Source organism: Panulirus ornatus, chromosome 16 (genome assembly GCF_036320965.1).
Source record: "Panulirus ornatus isolate Po-2019 chromosome 16, ASM3632096v1, whole genome shotgun sequence".
In the NCBI taxonomy this organism is placed as follows: Eukaryota; Metazoa; Arthropoda; class Malacostraca; order Decapoda; family Palinuridae; genus Panulirus; species Panulirus ornatus.
The window spans coordinates 20,062,970-20,085,088 of NC_092239.1; the positions used below are offsets into that span (position 1 = coordinate 20,062,970).

At 39.7% G+C, this 22,119-nt stretch overlaps 1 protein-coding gene across 5 annotated transcripts in view; it reads left to right on the plus strand.

The window, feature by feature from the left end:
- Dpp10 (Dipeptidyl peptidase 10) overlaps positions 1-16,688 on the plus strand; it is a 788,027-nt gene extending 771,339 nt beyond the window's left edge. For all 5 annotated transcript variants that reach the window (XM_071671396.1, XM_071671390.1, XM_071671391.1 and 2 more), the window contains 2 exons: positions 3,959-4,176; positions 12,615-16,688. In XM_071671396.1, coding sequence (XP_071527497.1) covers positions 3,959-4,176; positions 12,615-12,773 — 377 coding nt within the window. In that variant the 3' untranslated portion in view covers positions 12,774-16,688. The remainder of the gene's footprint in view (positions 1-3,958; positions 4,177-12,614) is intronic.
- The last annotated feature ends 5,431 nt before the right edge of the window (positions 16,689-22,119 follow it).

The following is a 22,119-nucleotide window of genomic DNA, read 5'->3' on the forward strand; positions in this document are numbered from 1 at the left end:
CACCCTCTCAATCAATACCCTCCCATATAATTTACCAGGAATACTCAACAAACTTATACCTCTGTAATTTGAGCACTCACTCTTATCCCCTTTGCCTTTGTACAATGGCACTATGCACGCATTCCGCCAATCCTCAGGCACCTCACCATGAGTCATACATACATTAAATAACCTTACCAACCAGTCAACAATACAGTCACCCCCTTTTTTAATAAATTCCACTGCAATACCATCCAAACCTGCTGCCTTGCCGGCTTTCATCTTCCGCAAAGCTTTTACTACCTCTTCTCTGTTTACCAAATCATTTTCCCTAACCCTCTCACTTTGCACACCACCTCGACCCAAACACCCTATATCTGCCACTCTGTCATCAGACACATTCAACAAACCTTCAAAATACTCATTCCATCTCCTTATCACATCACCACTACTTGTTATCACCTCCCCATTTACGCTCTTCACTGAAGTTCCCATTTGCTCCCTTGTCTTACGCACCTTATTTACCTCCTTCCAGAACATCTTTTTATTCTCCCTAAAATTTACTGATACTCTCTCACCCCAACTCTCATTTGCCCTTTTTTTCACCTCTTGCACCTTTCTCTTGACCTCCTGTCTCTTTCTTTTATACTTCTCCCACTCAATTGCATTTTTTCCCTGCAAAAATCGTCCAAATGCCTCTCTCTTCTCTTTCACTAATACTCTTACTTCTTCATCCCACCACTCACTTCCCTTTCTAAACAGCCCACCTCCCACTCTTCTCATGCCACAAGCATCTTTTGCGCAATCCATCACTGATTCCCTAAATACATCCCATTCCTCCCCCACTCCCCTTACTTCCATTGTTCTCACCTTTTTCCATTCTGTACACAGTCTCTCCTGATACTTCCTCACACAGGTCTCCTTCCCAAGCTCACTTACTCTCACCACCTTCTTCACCCCAACATTCACTCTTCTTTTCTGAAAACCCATACTAATCTTCACCTTAGCCTCCACAAGATAATGATCAGACATCCCTCCAGTTGCACCTCTCAGCACATTGACATCCAAAAGTCTCTCTTTCGCACGCCTGTCAATTAACACGTAATCCAATAACGCTCTCTGGCCATCTCTCCTACTTACATAAGTATACTTATGTATATCTCGCTTTTTAAACCAGGTATTCCCAATCATCAGTCCTTTTTCAGCACATAAATCTACAAGCTCCTCACCATTTCCATTTACAACACTGAACACCCCATGCACACCAATTATTCCCTCAACTGCCACATTACTCACCTTTGCATTCAAATCACCCATCACTATAACCCGGTCTCGTGTATCAAAACCGCTATCACACTCATTTAGCTGCTCCCAAAACACTTGCCTCTCATGATCTTTCTTCTCATGCCCAGGTGCATATGCACCAATAATCACCCACCTCTCTCCATCAACTTTCAATTTTACCCATATTAATCGAGAATTTACTTTCTTACATTCTATCACATACTCCCACAACTCCTGTTTCAGGAGTATTGCTACTCCTTCCCTTGCTCTTGTCCTCTCACTAACCCCTGACTTCACTCCCCAGACATTTCCAAACCACTCTTCCCCTTTACCCTTGAGCTTCGTTTCACTCAGAGCCAAAACATCCAGGTTCCTTTCCTCAAACATACTACCTATCTCTCCTTTTTTCACATCTTGGTTACATCCACACACATTTAGGCACCCCACTCTGAGCCTTCGAGGAGGATGAGCACTCCCCGCGTGACTCCTTCTTCTGTTTCCCATTTTAGAAAGTTAATACAAGGAGGGGAGGATTTCCGGCCCCCCGCTCCCGTCCCCTCTAGTCGCTTTCTACGACACGCGAGGAATACGTGGGAAGTATTCTTTCACCCCTATCCCCAGGGATAATATACATATATATATACACACATATATGTGTATATATGTATATGTATATGTATACGTTGAAATGTATAGGTATGTATATGTGCATGTGTGGACGTGCATGTATATACATGTATATGTGGGTGGGTTGGGCCATTCTTTCATCTGTTTCCTTGCGCTACCTCGCTAATGTGGGAGACAACGACAAAGTATGATAAATATAAATAAATATGTTTATTTTCAATCTTGAGTAGTGTGTTTTGAGAATTATTCCACATTCCCTCTACTGAGTGAATGTCAAAAAGTTTTGTCCATTTGGTACTGCAAATTTTGTGTCTAATGTTTTCAAAGTTTGCTCGCCTTTAATCTGGGATCAAGAGTTTGTTGTCATACATTTTGAAATCTAAATTTATCTCTAATATAATCAAAATGTGATCGCTGTTTGAAAAACTCTCGCCAACTTTGCATAGTTGATTAAGTTTGTTTCACTGGTGAGGACAAGATCAAGAGTGTTTTTACCTATAGTTGGTTTTTTAGTTAACTGTTATAGAAAAGTGTCTTCAATCAGTTCTGTTAGTCTCATTCCCTCTCTGTCACCTGTTAATGTGTTCCAGTTTATGTTTGGAGTGTTGAAGTCTCCTACTATTATAACCTCTTTACTGTTTACTATAGTTTTGATTTCAATGCATAGCATCTTTCCAAATGGGGTGAGGTGATCAGCAGACTGCCACAGGGTTCAGTTCTTGGACCATTACTCTCCTTGATCCATAATAATGACTTCTGCAAAAGTATAGAATCCTACCTTAATATGCTTTCAGATGATGAAAAGGTCACAAGGGAAGTGAAAAGTGAGGAAAATTTCATCCTTTTACAATGGGATCTAAACAGACTCCAAAGTTGGTCTGAAATGCAGTTGATGTAATGAGAATGGGACAAAGCAAAAAATAGCCTCAATATGATTATTATATGCTAAGCTAGGAAATAAGCTTCTGGATTGTGCGTGAAGAGGGACTTGAGAGTAGACATTGTCCCTAACCTGTCACCAGAGTCCCATTTTATAAGAATAGTTAAAGAGACAAACTGTCTGCTGGCAAATTTTACAATACCTTTCAAGTATATGGAATGGAAATATTTAGCAAGCCATTCATATCCTACATCATTCCAAAACTAGAATATGCCTCTCAGGTTTGGTCATTGCACCTAAAGAAGCACATCAAACTCACAGAGAAGGTTCAGAGGAGGGCAGCAAAGATTGTACCAGAATTAAGAGAGCTAAACTACAGAAAACCTCAGGAGGATTTAGATTTACCCACCTTGGAAGAGAGAAGGTTGAGAGTTGACCTGATCGCAATCTCTCAGTTTTTAAAAGAGATTGGTGAAGTGGACAGTGGACAGTTCCTTGAAAGATGCAGAGATAGAGAAAGCATAGGACATAGCATGTACTTGAGTGAGAAACTTGCAAGTAAGGATGTCAAGAAATACTTTTACAAAAGTGATGGATGAATGGTACAGAATGACTGAGGACACAGTTAATGTAGGCAGCATACATGATATCAAGGTTAAGATAGAAGAGAGTGCCAAGAGATGGGGCACCATGAATGTAAAACACCCTCCCATTTCAGTACAAATGGGAAATTTGGCAGTTCACACACACACACACACACACACACACACACACACACACACACACACACACACACACACACTTACATACCCTCACAATCTCCTGTTTGTATGAAATACAGAGTTCACTGTGTATACAATAGCCTGTTGTATTTTCAGAATGAAGATTTAATCATATATGTTCTCTACTAGACATACAATCTAAAAGATGAAGAATTCATTAGGTATATGCATCTTTTATCAGAGTATGGTTATGCATTCACCTTCATCGATACAGTACAGAGTGCACCAAATATAATGTATTTGTTCTGTTAATTTCTATATTTACTCAATCCATCATGGATAGAATTCATTTTATATTTTGTATTTTGGCTTGGCTTACACATCTATCTCAATCTATAAAGTACAGACTTTACCATGAATACAAATAACTTCATTGGTCTGACCCGCTACATGCCTTCCTCCACAGATTCAGTTTATACAGAAAGGTACATGGGTTCACCACATGTGCACCCAGGTAGCAACTATAAGGGCTATGAAGCTGCTGATGCCACCAAGGTGGCTGGCAACTTGAAGGAGAAGATGTTCCTGCTAATCCATGGTACAGCAGATGATAATGTGCACTACCATCACTCCATGATGCTCGCCAAAGCTCTGGTGGATGAAGGGGTTCTCTTCCAGCAAATGGTACAGAATAACATGTTACTATAATCATGTACATTGTGCTCTGTTTACTTTCTCCTCCTATTTAGAGTAAGCATTTCCAGCAATCTGGGTTGATGGCATATCATCCTGGTGATATTACTTTAATATTTTTTCCTCCGATTTGGGTATTTATACCCAGTAGTAATACTCTTACCCATATTTGAATAAAATCCTGCATGATTACTTTTCTAACCCAATGCAGCAACATCCCTTCTCCCAAAGAACACATGAATATACTCATGAAACATTGCCAAAAAATCAGCCACTTACCAGGAGTCATGAAAAACATACACAAAAGATCCATTCCAAAACAACTGTTTGCCTAACTTTCACTCCCTTTGACACAACTCAGGTAAACCTTTAAAAACTCTCCAGCAACGCGCCCTGGCAACATATTAGACTTTTACAGTCTAATTTACAGATATCTTCAACTATCCCTGGTCACACATAAAAATCCCTAACATCTAGAAACTTGCCAGCATAGCACCAGTTTTAAAACCCAGCAAACCTCCTAGCTTTTCCTCATCTTACCTTCCTATAGTAATTCTGTCTTCAGTATCCAAACTCTTTGAAAAAACTTATCCTATCCATAAGAGAATCAAGCAAAATAACCCATTGTCACATACACAACATAGCTTTAGACCCAACCAGTTCAGATGTCACATGGAATATCCTGGATTGCTTTAACCATCCACAGCCTCCATTCAACATAGTAGCAACACAATCAGTAAAGCATTTGACACATTCCTGATATATCCAGTAGCAACACAATCAGCAAAGCATTTGACACATTTCTGATATATCCTCACGTAAAAAGATACTTGACTACCTTCCACAACAGTGACAAAAAGTGGTGAGCTAACTCACACAGGAAAAACCTCTGAAGTCCATAATCTCTTCATTGGGTTTCCTGAAGGATCAGTTCTTTCTCAAACTCTTTCTGTTATTTTTCTAGATGAACTTCCATACCATGGTGTGAAGGTCCTCTCTGTGCAGCTGACCTTATGGTCACATCACAGCACTTTGACACTATGCAAGTAGCATTAAACATGCAACAATTCATCTCACAATTAGAACACTGACTTTGCCTGAAAGAATGTTGTTATCCACAGAAGTCTTCAGTCACGCTTTTAACCTCAGAAAGACGTGAATCAAACCTGCACCGTCTCATCATCTTCATTGACCAATTGCCTTTGCTCAGCATAACTCCATCTAACATGACATACATTCACATTCACTTCCCACTCCACAAACATCAAAAGAAAGGCAATAACAATCCAACCACCCTCGGAGAACACTGGTACCAGATTTGGATAGAAAAGAATCCCTTAGTATCCCCAAACAAATAATTCAACTGCTCCAACTTAAACTGTGCTTCACCTGCCTATTCACCCACCCTCTTTACAGCAAATATAGCAGTGCTGCAAACCATCCACAATAAAGTAATCAGAGCAGTCACTGGCTGCCCAGCAACCACAAACATTCAGCACCTACACAACGAAACAATGATTCTCCCTGTAGAATCTCAGTTCATCATGCTCAACACTCAGTCTTTGCAACAGCACCATACCCCTTTAAACCAAACCATTCCATCACTAACCACTTACCTCCTTGTAGAAATAAAAATTCTAGTCCTGCATCACATTTCAGCAAGCACTACTCATAGATCCCGCCATCCCTAGCAAACCTAATTCTGACAAACCACATACACACAGATATACACCCATCTGAAACTACACTCCCTAAATAAACATGAGTCACTTTCCTGCATATGATTTTGACATCACCCATTCTTACTTTACTACAAACACTGAATTAACATATCCCAAGTCCATTCATATCCACAATGGAATTACCATGACAAAGATACTGAACATTTCCTGTTCAAGTCCTTCTCACTCTCCTCTCGTAGATACACACACACTTTACATCACTACAGTTTTTGTTATATTGCCCTTTCAGTAGATGTATGCATGTGGCAGTCAAGGATACCTAGTTTTGTGAATGTGGAGTTATGTGCCGCAAAAAAGGATTAGTTTTTGGGAATACCTGGTTTAAAAAGAGGGACATACATAAGTACAGAAAACCCTCAGTTTAATGGACTTATCACGGGGAGATGGTGTTCGTTAATGCTGAAAGTCTATTAAATCAAGAATGTGACATATGGGCAATTTTTTATTACAATAGACTAATAAAATATACAGTTCACACGCTTTCTTTTAACTCCTCTATCACTTGATGCCATTTTGAATTGTACAGATTGCAAATTCATTTGATAAAGTCACAGTTCTCTGTATACATCCTGACCACACAGTAGCTTGAGGCAGACTGAGGCAGAAACAAAACAAGTATACCCCACACCACCAAAAACAAATGAGATATGAAATGTGCATGGTGTGGTGTTTGATATTTTTTAATTTTTTCTAATTTTTAAAATTATTTTTGATTTACTATCATTTGCCTGATACATAAACCTGTAATCCATTAAATCGGGGTCCATTAAATCAAGGGTTTATGTATATGTGGGAGAGTGGGATTAGATGGTAAATAGGCATTACTGAATTATGCATTAATTGAGAGGCTTGCTAAAGAGAGACTTTTTGCTGTAAACGTCTTGAGAGGTGCAGCTGGTAGGATGTCTTCTTAGTGGGGACACAATTTTGTAGAATCTTTGGAAAAGAAGAAGTGATACAGGTAGGATGAGGAAGATGGAAGTTATTGAGCTTAGAAAAGAGGCTTATGTTGAGAGATACTAGGGGTTATTGAGTGGAGAATGGCAAAAGGTGAAAATAAATGAAGTAGAGGAGTGGGTGAAGAATGGAAGGTATTTAGGGAAGTAGTACTTACTTATCCCTGGGGATAGGGGAGAAAGAATACTTCCCTCGCATTCCTCACGTGTTGAAGAAGGCAACTAAAGGGGACGGGAGCGGGGGGCTGGAAACCCTCCCCTCCTTGTATTTTAACTTTCTAAAAGGGGAAACAGAAGAAGGAGTCACGCAGGGTGTGCTCATCCTCCTTGAAGGCTCAGATTGGGGTGTCTAAATGTGTGTGGATGTAACCAAGATGAGAAAAAAGGAGAGATAGGTAGTATGTTTGAGGAAAGGAACCTGGATGTTTTGGCTCTGAGTGAAACGAACCTCAAGGGTATAGGGGAAGAGTGGTTTGGAAATGTCTTGGGAGTAAAGTCAGGGGTTAGTGAGAGGACAAGAGAAAGGGAAGGAGTAGCACTACTCCTGAAACAGGAGTGGTGGGAGTATGTGATAGAGTGTAAGAAAGTAAACTCTAGATTGATATGGGTAAAACTGAAAGTGGATAAAGAGAGATGGGTGATTATTGGTGCATATGCACCTGGGCATGAGAAGAAAGATCATGAGAGGCAAGTATTTTGGGAGCAGCTGAGTGAATGTGTTAGTAGTTTTGATGCACGAGACCGGGTCATAGTGATGGGTAATTTGAATGCAAAAGTGAGTAATGTGGCAGTTGAGGGAATAATTGGTGTACATGGTGTGTTCAGTGTTGTAAATGGAAATGGTGAAGAGCTTGTAGATTTATGTGCTGAAAAAGGACAGGTGATTGGGAATACCTGGTTTAAAAAGAGAGATATACATAAGTATACGTATGTAAGTAGGAGAGATGGCCAGAGAGCGTTATTGGATTACGTAGTAATTGATAGGTGCACGAAAGAGACCTTTGGATGTTAATGTGCTGAGAGGTGCAACTGGAGGGACGTCTGATCATTATCTTGTGGAGGCGAAGGTGAAGATTTGTAGAAGTTTTCAGGAAAGAAGAGAGAATGTTGGGGTGAAAAGAGTGGTGAGAGTAAGTGAGCTTGGGAGGGAGACTTGTGTGAGGAAGTACCAAGAGAGACTGAGTACAGAATGGAAAAAGGTGAGAACAAAGGATGTAAGGGGAGTGGGGGATGGAATGGGATGTATTTAGGGAAGCAGTGAAGGCTTGTGCAAAAGATGCTTGTGGCATGAGAAGCGTGGGATGTGGGCAGATTAGAAAGGGTAGTGAGTGGTGGGATGAAGAAGTAAGATTATTAGTGAAAGAGAAGGGAGAGGCATTTGGACGATTTTTGCAGGGAAATAATGCAAATGTGTGGGAGATGTATAAAAGAAAGAGACAGGAGGTCAAGAGAAAGGTGCAAGAGGTGAAAAAGAGGGCAAATGAGAGTTGGGGAGAGAGAGTATCATTAAATTTTAGGGAGAATAAAAAGTTGTTTAGGAAGGAGGTAAATAAAGTGCGTAAGACAATTGAACAAATGGGAACTTCAGTGAAGGGGGCTAATGGGGAGATGATAACAAGTAGTGGTGATGTGAGAAGATGGAGCGAGTATTTTGAAGGTTTGTTGAATGTGTTTGATGATAGAGTGACAGATATAGGGTGTTTTGGTCGTGGTGGTGTGCAAAGTGAGAGAGTTAGGGAAAATGATTTGGTAAACAGAGAAGAGGTAGTAAAAGCTTTGCGGAAGATGAAAGCCGGCAAGGCAGCAGGTTTGGATGGTATTGCAGTGGAATTTATTAAAAAAGGGGGTGACTGTATTGTTGACTGGTTGGTAAGGTTATTTAATGTATGTATGACTCATGGTGAGGTGCCTGAGGATTGGCAGAATGCATGCATAGTACCACTGTACAAAGGCAAAGGGGATAAAAGTGAGTGCTCAAATTACGTAGGTATAAGTTTGAGTATTCCTGGGAAATTATATGGGAGGGTGTTGATTGAGAGGGTGAAGGCATGTACAGAGCATCAGACTGGGGAAGAGCAGTGTGGTTTCAGAAGTGGTAGAGGATGTGTGGATCAGGTGTTTGCTTTGAAGAATGTATGTGAGAAATACTTAGAAAAGCAAATGGATTTGTATTTAGCATTTATGGATCTGGAGAAGCATATGATAGAGTTGATAGAGATGCTCTGTGGAAGGTATTAAGAATATATGGTGTGGGAGGCAAGTTGTTAGAAGCAGTGAAAATTTTTTATCGAGGATGTAAGGTATGTGTATGTGTAGGAAGAGAGGAAAGTGACTGGTTCTCAGTGAATGTAGGTTTGCGGCAGGGGGTGTGTGATGTCTCCATGGTTGTTTGATTTGTTTATGGATGGGGTTGTTAGGGAGGTGAATGCAAGAGTTTTGGAAAGGGGGCAAGTATGCAGTCTGTTGTGGATGAGAGAGCTTGGGAAGTGAGTCAGTTGTTGTCCGCTGATGGTACAGTGCTGGTGGCTGATTTGTGTGAGAAACTTCAGAAGCTGGTGACTGAGTTTGGTAAAGTGTGTGAAAGAAGAAAGCTGAGAGTAAATGTGAATAAGAGCAAGGTTATTAGGTACAATAGGGTTGAGGGACAAGTCAATTGGGAGGTGAGTTTGAATGGAGAAAAACTGGAGGAAGTGAAGTGTTTTAGATATCTGGGAGTGGATTTGACAGCAGATGGAACCATGGAAGCAGAAGTGAGCCATAGGGTGGGGTAGGGGGCGAAAGTTGTGGGAGCATTGAAGAATGTGTGGAAGTCGAGAACATTATCTCGGAAAGCAAAAATGGGTATGTTTGAAGGAATAGTTGTTCCAACAATGTTATATGGTTGCGAGGCATGGGCTATGGATAGAGTTGTGCGGGGGAGGGTGAATGTGTTGGAAATGAAATGTTTGAGGACAATATGTGGTGTGAGGTGGTTTGATCGAGTAAGAATAGGGTAAGAGAGATATGTGGTAATAAAAAGAGTGTGGTTGAGAGAGCAGAAGAGGGTGTTTTGAAATGGTTTGGTCACATGGAAAGAATGAGTGAGGAAAGATTGACCAAGAGGATGTATGTGTCGGAGGTGGAGGGAACGAGGAGAAGTGGGAGACCAAATTGGAGGTGGAAAGATGGAGTGAAAAAGATTTTGAGTGATCAGGGCTTGAACATGCAGGAGGGTGAAAGGCATGCAAGGAATAGAGTGAATTGGAACGATGTGGTATACCGGGGTCGACATGCTGTCAATGGATTGAACCAGGCCATGTGAAGCATCTGTGGTAAACCATGGAAAGTTCTATGGAAAGGGAGCTGTGGTTTCCGTGCATTATTACATGACAACTAGAGACTGAATGTGAACGAAAGTGGCCTATGTTGTCTTTTCCTAGTGCTACCTCACGTACATTTTGGGGGGAGGGGTGGTTATTTCATGTGTGGCAGGGTGGTGATGGGAATAAATAAAGGCAGACAGTATGAATTATGTGCATGTGTATGTATGTATGTCTGTGTGTATATATATGTATACATTGAGATGTATAGGTATGTATATTTGCGTGTGTGGATGTGTATGTATATACATGTGTATGTGGGTGGGTTGGGCCATTCTTTCGTCTGTTTCCTTGCGCTACCTTGCTAACGCAAGAGACAGCGACAAAGCAAAATGATGAAAAAAAAATTATCAATATATTACCCAAGGATGCCCTACACCATTAGCAGGGACAAGATCGACTACCTTGAATCAAGAAGTTCTTTGATGAGACTGTACTCATCTCATTCACCACCCTTTCATTTAAGTCCTTCAAAATGCCGTTTCATTGTCATTATTACCCCTTATTTTTACCTTTTACCACTTTTTCATATGCTCCCCCTCATTGTCACACCCATTTATTCTCATGTTCTCCTTACACTTCACCTCCTTCCAAAACATCTTTTTCTCCAAGAAGTTCATTGATAATCTCTCTCTGCATTTCTCATTTGTCCTCTTTTTCTGCTTCTACATCCTTACTTGACCTCTTGCTGCTTCCTTTTGTACACCTCCCAATCACATCCACTCCTTTCATCTTAGTACTTTCCATACATTTGTCTTTTCTCTTTCACTAGCAGTTTGATTTCTTCATCCTACTACTTAATACCCTTTCTCATATGCCCACTTCCCACTTTCCACATAGAACACAGTTCACCCAAACATGTAAGCACTGCTTCCTTAAATATCCTCCACACCTCATCTACTCCCCTTTTTTCATCTACTCTCACCCAATTTACTTTCATTCATTATCTCATAGTATCTTTGAACACAGACTTCTTTTTTAAGCTTTTTTTTTTTTTTCTTTCCCACATCATTTGTTCCTTTCTTTAAACCACTACTCATTTTAACACTAGCCACCTTCAGGAAATGATCAGACATCCCACCTGCACCTCTTCTGATCATGTTTACATCCGGCAACTCTTCATTTCTTGCCTGTCAATTAGCATACAATTCAGTATTACCCACTGACACATCTCCCCACACGCCTATGTATATTACAGTATGCACTGTAAAAGTCTTTTAAACATAGGATTCCCACTCATCAGTCCTTTTCCAGTACACAAATCTGACAGCTTTATCCATGTGCACTTATCCCAGATACCCTATGGCTCCCAACTATACTCTCATCTGCAATATCACCCTTGCATCAAAATTGCCAAAGTTTTCACTCCATTCCCTCCAGAAAGCACGTCTTTCTTCTTCAGTCCTCTCACTACCAGATGCATAAATGCTGCCTCTCACTGATCTCTCAAATTCAACTTTCATTCTAACCCATTTCAATTTTGAAGTCACTCCCTTCACCATTCTCTTGCCCTTACTCTAACCTCAGACTTTATCCAGAATACCTCCAAACGATTCTACCCCTATTCCTTTCCTCTTAGTTTCACTTAGAGCCAGAACAACTTATCAAATATAGTGCCAGTCTTTCCCTTCACTGCATTCTGGCTACATCCACACATATTTAGACTTTCCAGCCAGAGCTTTGAGAAGTTTTCATTTGAGCATTCTTCTTACTCTGCATTTGGAAAGTCACCTCATATGATATGCAGAAGGTCTAGGGATAGTTTTCTAACCACGCTACCCCAGTGATTAAGGTAATTATTTAAGATAAATTTTGTGAATTATATATTGTCAAGTGTCATGTGAAATGTGAATAAAAAGTTTGATCACATGAGTTGTATGTTCAGTGAATGAAATGTTCTAGGGAGAGAAGTAAATACTACCAGACGAATACCTAATGTCTGTACACAGTAACAACACATTTTATGTCAATTTTGAATTGAAAATAGAGCTAGGTCTCTTTTAATGAATTTATGAATGTACATGAAACATTAATAAGTATGATTTTCTGTTTCACCCATGTTAAAGACGTGTATGATTTTAGTTTCCATGGAGTTCCTTTTATATGAGTTTGTCAAACATATTTTATTACCTATGTAGTTGTTTTCCTTACTTTACTGTTTCATTTATATAGAGTAGCATTATGTCAGTAGATGTATAGATGGGAATAGTGAACCATATACTGTAAATTTTAATGAGTTATACGTGCTGATACAATTGAGAGCTGCTTTGGATCTAAATTTACTTTAAAATCAAATGTATCCTTTATTCATCAAATGTTATCTTCAAAATGTAATCTTACAGATTTGATCACCCTACACCTCTCCCACACAGACTTATGCTGATGAGAACCATGGATTAACTGGGGTAAAGGAGCATCTTTACCACACAATGGACAAGTTTCTCGCTGACTGCTACCGCCCTACCATCAGGGAACTGTATTTCCTCATCAAGAAAAAAAAGAAGGAAATTGAGGAGATTGGGTACCTGTAAACTTGTTGTTGAGTCAGGGTGGTGTAAGACCCACTGTGACCTGTGTACTGGCAGGGATCACCATGCCCAGGTCTGCTGCAATAGCTCCTGGCCCTTATACTCATGATCTACTATTATGTCATTCGTGGATGACATTGGCTGATGTGAAGGCAGTTACAGATTAAGCACACCTTTTAATACTTGTTATTGGGAAATTGTCATGTAGAAACTTCCGTCATTATTCTGGAATATTTAAAAGGAATTGAAATAGCATCAATGCTGCACTGTTATTTTTGCAAGAGAGGTTGTGGTGGAACTTGAAGTATAGTAGAGAAAAAGTTAATCCACAATATGACAAACTTTTAACTGTGTGTACCAGTGCACAGAGGCCTGCAGGTAATATTAATGATACATTTTATCAGTGTGATTTTATAATAGTTAATGATATTGTAAATTAAAGTCAAGACATATTATGGACCACGTTTACTTTATATGTTTTATTTTAAGGAAGGTTTTGCTTGTATGCATGATATTGAGATATTTAGTCCTCTTTTGTAAGTGACCAGTGAGAGTTCATAAGTATACTCTTATGTTGCAATATTGGTAATTCATTCATTAATGCACTGTCTTGAGAGTATTGACTCTTATGAGAACTGACACCTACCAGTTTTTACAGTTTACATAACCAGAATTCAATAATAATTGAGTTACATTGTAATTTTTAGGAAATTTTTACACGATTTTCACAACTTAAATGAGTTATCCATCTTCTCTGTTAACCAGTTCATTAGATGATAGGGATAGTAAAGATTTTTATGGAGCATATATAAATCACATATAACGTTGATGATATTGTTATGGAATATCTTTTATAGTTTCAATTCCATGCCCTTAATAACAGTACATCAGCACACTTTTCCAGATCTCTTTTAGTAAGATTTAGGTACCGTAAAACTTTCTTAAAATCAAACAATGCAGACTTCTGATCACAACTCATGTTGTGTTTATTAAGGCATTTGTGATTTCACTGCCTGCAATGAGAAATACCCATTTATAGTTTCATGACACATGATAGGAGTGACTTTAACCATCAGAATCCAATCTTATTTATTTCTTGTACATTAATCGCTGAGCTCCCAGTATGTTCCATTCTGCATTCTTATGATCTTGAACTTGTATGAAGAATCTCTTTTAGGTGGGTAACTCATACTGTTGATGGTTAAATGTTCTTTGCTCAACAAGAAAGAAATCGACAAATCCACCTGTTAGTACATCAGCAGCTATGGAATTGCTGTGCAGTCTGGACATACACATGCTGTAGACCAGAACCAAGATTAACATTATGCTGATATAAGATTTTTTATATATGTGTAATTTGATAATTGCTTAATGACCCATATCAAATGAACAGCAACACTAGAAAATCTGTATCAAGATGATTTTGTACAACCAGGTCGTAGATAATCAAATTTTTGTTTCTCTGGGGACTCCATGTTCTTTATTGTGTTTTGTTTAGACTATAGATAACCATGTCTTTCCCTTTCTTGATATTAGATAATCAGGCTTTGTGTTGCCAAATTTTAGGTAATCATAACTGGTTTGCTCATGGCTTGAATTAAATGGATCTGTAACTACTTCTTGACAAGTACCACAACATGTAATTTACCTCGCTGAAGTAGGTAAAGGAGCTTATGAGTTTTCCTGTGCAGATAAGAATTTACTTGCACAGCAAGTGATAACATCAAGGCATAAATGTACTGGTGCTGTTAAGATGTACTTAACTTCTTGTGGTTTTTGGCTGGCTGTTCACTCCATCATGAGTTACAATGAGATTTGGGGGCTCTGTTGATGTGTTTGAAACTGAATTTAATATTTTGTAACCTCAGCAGTTTGATCAAATGTATGATATATCATTTTACAGTCAGTGGTATTTCAGGCAATATTATGAGTTATGGATAATGGAAACGGTTCATATGGACCATGAGTGCATGATATGTATGGTTCCTAAGACAAGGTTTCCCTCATGCCTCATGTTTGCCTGCCTGCCTTCACTCCCTTATTCCCACATACTCATTCTACACTATGCAATGTTCAGTCATCAGGCTTTGTGGTGACTGTCCACATGCACACTTGGGCCTGTAGTACTGTGTAGCTCACTAGTTCACAAATCAAGTTATCACTGTATCAGTTGAGTTTTGAGTGTTGTCCTGACATCTTCTGATGCTTACATCGCAAGATAATATCAAATGTTATATTTATATATTGTATAATGTATTGTTGTTTGTAGATTTAAATGCTCACAACTTGCATTAACTGTTACATCTTATAAGAAAGATATATGAAAAACTTATCAGCTATGTTCCTCTTTACTGTTAAATATATTTTGGTTTGGTGGTATCAAGTTGTTACATACATTCCATGATGTCATATGTACTGTTCTTTTAAAAGTATTTTTTCCCCACAGATTTTAGTTTTTGAATGTGATGTACAATTGTCATAAACTGCACAACTGTATTATTTTTAGATGTTGTTAATATCATAAAACATTCACACACCTCATATGCTGGTTGAGAAGTGCTAGCATAGAATGAGGCACAACTTCTGCATCTGTTTGTCTGTGTTGCTCCTCAAGTAAGTTCCTGCATCACCCAGGTGTGTAATTCTGGTGTATTGTAACACTAGAGCATGATGTGCCTCCAGCTTATCATACTGGGTAACAATTGCTAAGTATCAGGATGGATTTGAGTGGTGTGTATTATCTCATGTATTTTGGATGGACTCATTATAACACATGGTGACCAGGTCATTACCTCACTACAGTGATACGAGGACCAACAACGATCAATACTATGAAGTTATAATTCTACATATCAGTATGTGACCATGTTGTATATATCCCTCTTGGCTGGAAGGTTTGTGCTCTTTGACTTTGTTTTATATTACAGTCCTTAATCATTTAACATTTCTTCGACAATCATATCATAAGTAAGTCTTTTACGATGAATGTAGACTTCATTTATGTATTAATCTCTAGCCTTAGACTCTGATTTACCTTTTTTCAATTATGAATCTGGCTTGATTATCATAATTTCATGTGTTAATAACCATATGATATGTAATTCATGTATCAGTATGAATTTTGATAACTGAGATTTCCAGTCCTTACTTCTCTGTACTTTTGAAAATTTCCTCTACATCATTGTACATGTTTCCCCTACTTTCAGCAAGGTGATTTTGAAAAATTTAGGTTAAATTAATTTTGACACCAAAAATTTTGTATAAATGGTGCATTTCAGGGTTAGAATTTTTAAGTGATTTGGTGAGAACAAAGGAAGTGCCTCATTTAAAAATTTGCACTGCACATCTCTCACACAGCATGTAGGAAATTCTGTAGAAAACACTTGTTTGAATAGAATGGTTTGCAGGATCACATTCTATTAAGCAAAATGACTGACCTGATTACACTTAACCAAGTCTGTAAGGTTGGCAGTATGTATCCCATTTGATGATGTACCATACATTATCGAACTCCAGTTCACTTACAGTGCTTATTTCTCTGAGAAATGAGCTGAGAAGTAAGGCTGTGACTGTCTGTCAAACTGCTGTTCACTGATATTGCATATGTACAATACACTACAGTAATGCAGCCAAGATTAAAGAATTCATTGCCCGGGTAGCGTACTGTTAGTGAAAAGTAATTTAATCAAGAAGACAGAGAAAGTGACGGTCATTGTTAGCTGACAACTCAGATGGCCTGCTATCTCATGCACCCTAATGCTCCTTCTCATCCTATACGACAGTCATCAGTCATCTGAAGCACATAGAAATCAGTATGTTTAGTTTGCATTCTTGTATAATGTATTTGTCCTGAATTATGTTATGTAATGAATGAATTGTTTGTGTTTACTTTATCAGTTAATGAGAAAACAATGTATAGTATTGAGTTTTCCTCATGGTCTAGAACATACCTCACTTTTTATTATGTTAAGAGAAGTTTGCTTTTATTACAATCATCCCCATTTTCCAGGAACACATCCTTTATTTTAAGTAAGGGAGAATTCTAATAGGAAAACAGTGAAAAACAAACAATTGATTTGAGATACAGGGTGAATGTGTATGTTCATTATTACTGATGTGCTGTTAGTGGACTGAATCAGGGCTTTTGAAGTGTCTGGGGTAACCATGGAAAGGTCTGTGGGGCCTGGTTTGGTCCAGGAGCTGTGGCTCCAGTGCATTACACATGACAGCTAGTGGGCGGATGCAGCCTTTCTTCTCTTCCTGGCACTACCTCTCTTACATTGGAAATGGCTATAAAGTATGAAAGAATATATTAAACCCCAGGAACCTTTTATGAATTTCCTCCAGCTTCAAGGCCTCACTCTGTGCAGGACTAGGGAAATGATGTACTTTTGAAGTAAGGGGTTTCTCATCAAGAGTGCTCTTTTTTTATATATTGATGGTGATGCAACCTCTCTGAAGGTGACTTTTACTTGCAGCAAAACTATATGTAGGTTAGGTTATACACACTGACACACACACACACACACACAAAATACATTTTTTTTCATACATATTTGCCATTTTCTGCATTAGCATCAAGAACAGATGACTGAGTCTTAGAGCAAAAAATCCTTACTTGGCACCCTTCTCTGTTCCTTCTTTTGAAAAGTGAAATCAAGAGGGGTGGATTTCCTGCCCCCATGCTCCCGCCTCATTTAGTCAGCTTCTACTACACGCACAGACTATGTCAGCAGTATTATTTCTCCCTATCCCTAGGGATGATATTTCGTGTGTGGTGGGGTGACAATGGGAATGGATGAAGGTAGCAAGTATGAATATGTTTATGTGTATATATGTACATGTCTATGTATGTTTATGTTAAAATGTATATGAATGTATATGTATGTGTATGGATGTTTGTGTATATGAGTGGTTGGGCCATTCTTCGTCTGTTTCCTTGCGCTACTTCAGTGAAGCAGGAAACAGCAATTAAGTATAATGAAAATAAAATAAGTGAAAATTATATTTTTTTTTTTTTTTTTTTTATACTTTGTCGCTGTCTCCCGCGTTTGCGAGGTAGCGCAAGGAAACAGACGAAAGAAATGGCCCAACCCCCCCCCCCCATACACATGTACATACACACGTCCAGACACGCAAATATACATACCCACACAGCTTTCCATGGTTTACCCCAGACGCCCCACATGCCCTGCCTCAACCCACCGACAGCACGTCAACCCCTGTATACCACATGACTCCAATTCACTCTATTTCTTGCCCTCCTTTCACCCTCCTGCATGTTCAGGCCCCGATCATACAAAATCTTTTTCACTCCATCTTTCCACCTCCAATTTGGTCTCCCTCTTCTCCTCGTTCCCTCCACCTCCGACACATATATCCTCTTGGTCAATCTCTCCTCACTCATTCTCTCCATGTGCCCAAACCATTTCAAAACACCCTCTTCTGCTCTCTCGACCACGCTCTTTTTATTTCCACACATCTCTCTTACCCTTACGTTACTTACTCGATCAAACCACCTCACACCACACATTGTCCTCAAACATCTCATTTCCAGCACATCCATCCTCCTGCGCACATCTCTATCCATAGCCCACGCCTCGCAACCATACAGCATTGTTGGAACCACTATTCCCTCAAACATACCCATTTTTGCTTTCCGAGATAATGTTCTCGACTTCCACACATTTTTCAAGGCTCCCAAAATTTTCGCCCCCTCCCCCACCCTATGATCCACTTCCGCTTCCATGGTTCCATCCGCTGACAGATCCACTCCCAGATATCTAAAACACTTCACTTCCTCCAGTTTTTCTCCATTCAAACTCACCTCCCAATTGACTTGACCCTCACCCCTACTGTACCTAATAACCTTGCTCTTATTCACATTTACTCTCAACTTTCTTCTTCCACACACTTTACCAAACTCAGTCACCAGCTTCTGCAGTTTCTCACATGAATCAGCCACCAGCGCTGTATCATCAGCGAACAACAATTGACTCACTTCCCAAGCTCTCTCATCCCCAACAGACTTCATACTTGCCCCTCTTTCCAGGACTCTTGCATTTACCTCCTTTACAACCCCATCCATAAACAAATTAAACAACCATGGAGACATCACACACCCCTGCCGCAAACCTACATTCACTGAGAACCAATCACTTTCCTCTCTTCCTACACGTACACATGCCTTACATCCTCGATAAAAACTTTTCACTGCTTCTAACAACTTGCCTCCCACACCATATATTCTTAATACCTTCCACAGAGCATCTCTATCAACTCTATCATATGCCTTCTCCAGATCCATAAATGCTACATACAAATCCATTTGCTTTTCTAAGTATTTCTCACATACATTCTTCAAAGCAAACACCTGATCCACACATCCTCTACCACTTCTGAAACCGCACTGCTCTTCCCCAATCTGATGCTCTGTACATGCCTTCACCCTCTCAATCAATACCCTCCCATATAATTTACCAGGAATACTCAACAAACTTATACCTCTGTAATTTGAGCACTCACTCTTATCCCCTTTGCCTTTGTACAATGGCACTATGCACGCATTCCGCCAATCCTCAGGCACCTCACCATGAGTCATACATACATTAAATAACCTTACCAACCAGTCAACAATACAGTCACCCCCTTTCTTAATAAATTCCACTGCAATACCATCCAAACCTGCTGCCTTGCCGGCTTTCATCTTCCGCAAAGCTTTTACTACCTCTTCTCTGTTTATCAAATCATTTTCCCTAACCCTCTCACTTTGCACACCACCTCGACCAAAACACCCTATATCTGCCACTCTGTCATCAGACACATTCAACAAACCTTCAAAATACTCATTCCATCTCCTTCTCACATCACCGCTACTTGTTATCACCTCCCCATTTACGCCCTTCACTGAAGTTCCCATTTGCTCCCTTGTCTTACGCACCCTATTTACCTCCTTCCAGAACATCTTTTTATTCTCCCTAAAATTTACTGATAGTCTCTCACCCCAACTCTCATTTGCCCTTTTTTTCACCTCTTGCACCTTTCTCTTGACCTCCTGTCTCTTTCTTTTATACTTCTCCCACTCAATTGCATTTTTTCCCTGCAAAAATCGTCCAAATGCCTCTCTCTTCTCTTTCACTAATACTCTTACTTCTTCATCCCACCACTCACTACCCTTTCTAAACAGCCCACCTCCCACTCTTCTCATGCCACAAGCATCTTTTGCGCAATCCATCACTGATTCCCTAAATACATCCCATTCCTCCCCGACTCCCCTTACTTCCATTGAAAATTATATATATATATATATATATATATATATATATATATATATATATATATATATATATATATATATATATATATATATATATATATCTTCACCTTAGCCTCCACAAGATAATGATCAGACATCCCTCCAGTTGCACCTCTCAGCACATTAACATCCAAAAGTCTCTCTTTCACGCGCCTGTCAATTAACACGTAATCCAATAACACTCTCTGGCCATCTCTCCTACTTACATAAGTATACTTATGTATATCTCACTTTTTAAACCAGGTATTCCCAATCATCAGTCCTTTTTCAGCACATAAATCTACAAGCTCTACACCATTTCCATTTACAACACTGAACACCCTATGTATACCAATTATTCCCTCAACTGCCACATTACTCACCTTTGCATTCAAATCACCCAACACTATAACCCGCTCTCGTGCATCAAAACCACTAACACACTCATTCAGCTGCTCCCAAAATACTTGCCTCTCATGATCTTTCTTCTCATGCCCAGGTGCATATGCACCAATAATCACCCATCTCTCTCCATCAACTTTCAGTGAGTGAGTGCTCAAATTACAGAGGTATAAGTTTGTTGAGTATTCCTGGCAAATTGTATGGGAGGGTATTGATTGAGAGGGTGAAGGCATGTACAGAGCATCAGATTGGGGAAGAGCAGTGTGGTTTCAGAAGTGGTAGAGGATGTGTGGATCAGGTGTTTGCTTTGAAGAATGTATGTGAGAAATACTTAGAAAAGCAAATGGATTTGTATGTAGCATTTATGGATCTGGAGAAGGCATATGATAGAGTTGATAGAGATGCTCTGTGGAAGGTATTAAGAATATATGGTGTGGGAGGCAAGTTGTTAGAAGCAGTGAAAAGTTTTTATCGAGGATGTAAGGCATGTGTACGTGTAGGAAGAGAGGAAAGTGATTGGTTCTCAGTGAATGTAGGTTTGCGGCAGGGGTGTGTGATGTCTCCATGGTTGTTTAATTTGTTTATGGATGGGGTTGTTAGGGAGGTGAATGCAAGAGTTTTGGAAAGAGGGGCAAGTATGAAGTCTGTTGGGGATGAGAGAGCTTGGGAAGTGAGTCAGTTGTTGTTCGCTGATGATACAGCGCTGGTGGCTGATTCATGTGAGAAACTGCAGAAGCTGGTGACTGAGTTTGGTAAAGTGTGTGAAAGAAGAAAGTTAAGAGTAAATGTGAATAAGAGCAAGGTTATTAGGTACAGTAGGGTTGAGGGTCAAGTCAATTGGGAGGTGAGTTTGAATGGAGAAAAACTGGAGGAAGTGAAGTGTTTTAGATATCTGGGAGTGGATCTGGCAGCGGATGGAAACATGGAAGCGGAAGTGGATCATAGGGTGGGGGAGGGGGCGAAAATTCTGGGAGCCTTGAAGAATGTGTGGAAGTCGAGAACATTATCTCGGAAAGCAAAAATGGGTATGTTTGAAGGAATAGTGGTTCCAACAATGTTGTATGGTTGCGAGGCGTGGACTATGGATAGAGTTGTGCGCAGGAGGATGGATGTGCTGGAAATGAGATGTTTGAGGACAATGTGTGGTGTGAGGTGGTTTGATCGAGTAAGTAACGTACGGGTAAGAGAGATGTATGGAAATAAAAAGAGCGTGGTTGAGAGAGCAGAAGAGGGTGTTTTGAAATGGTTTGGTCACATGGAGAGAATGAGTGAGGAAAGATTGACCAAGAGGATATATGTGTCGGAGGTGGAGGGAACGAGGAGAAGAGGGAGACCAAATTGGAGTGAAAAAGATTTTGTGTGATCGGGGCCTGAACATGCAGGAGGGTGAAAGGAGGGCAAGGAATAGAGTGAATTGGAGCGATGTGGTATACCGGGGTTGACGTGCTGTCAGTGGATTGAACCAAGGCATGTGAAGCGTCTGGGGTAAACCATGGAAAGCTGTGTAGGTATGTATATTTGCGTGTGTGGACGTATGTATATACATGTGTATGGGGGTGGGTTGGGCCATTTCTTTCGTCTGTTTCCTTGCGCTACCTCGCAAACGCGGGAGACAGCGACAAAGCAAAAAAGAAAAAAAAAATATATATATAT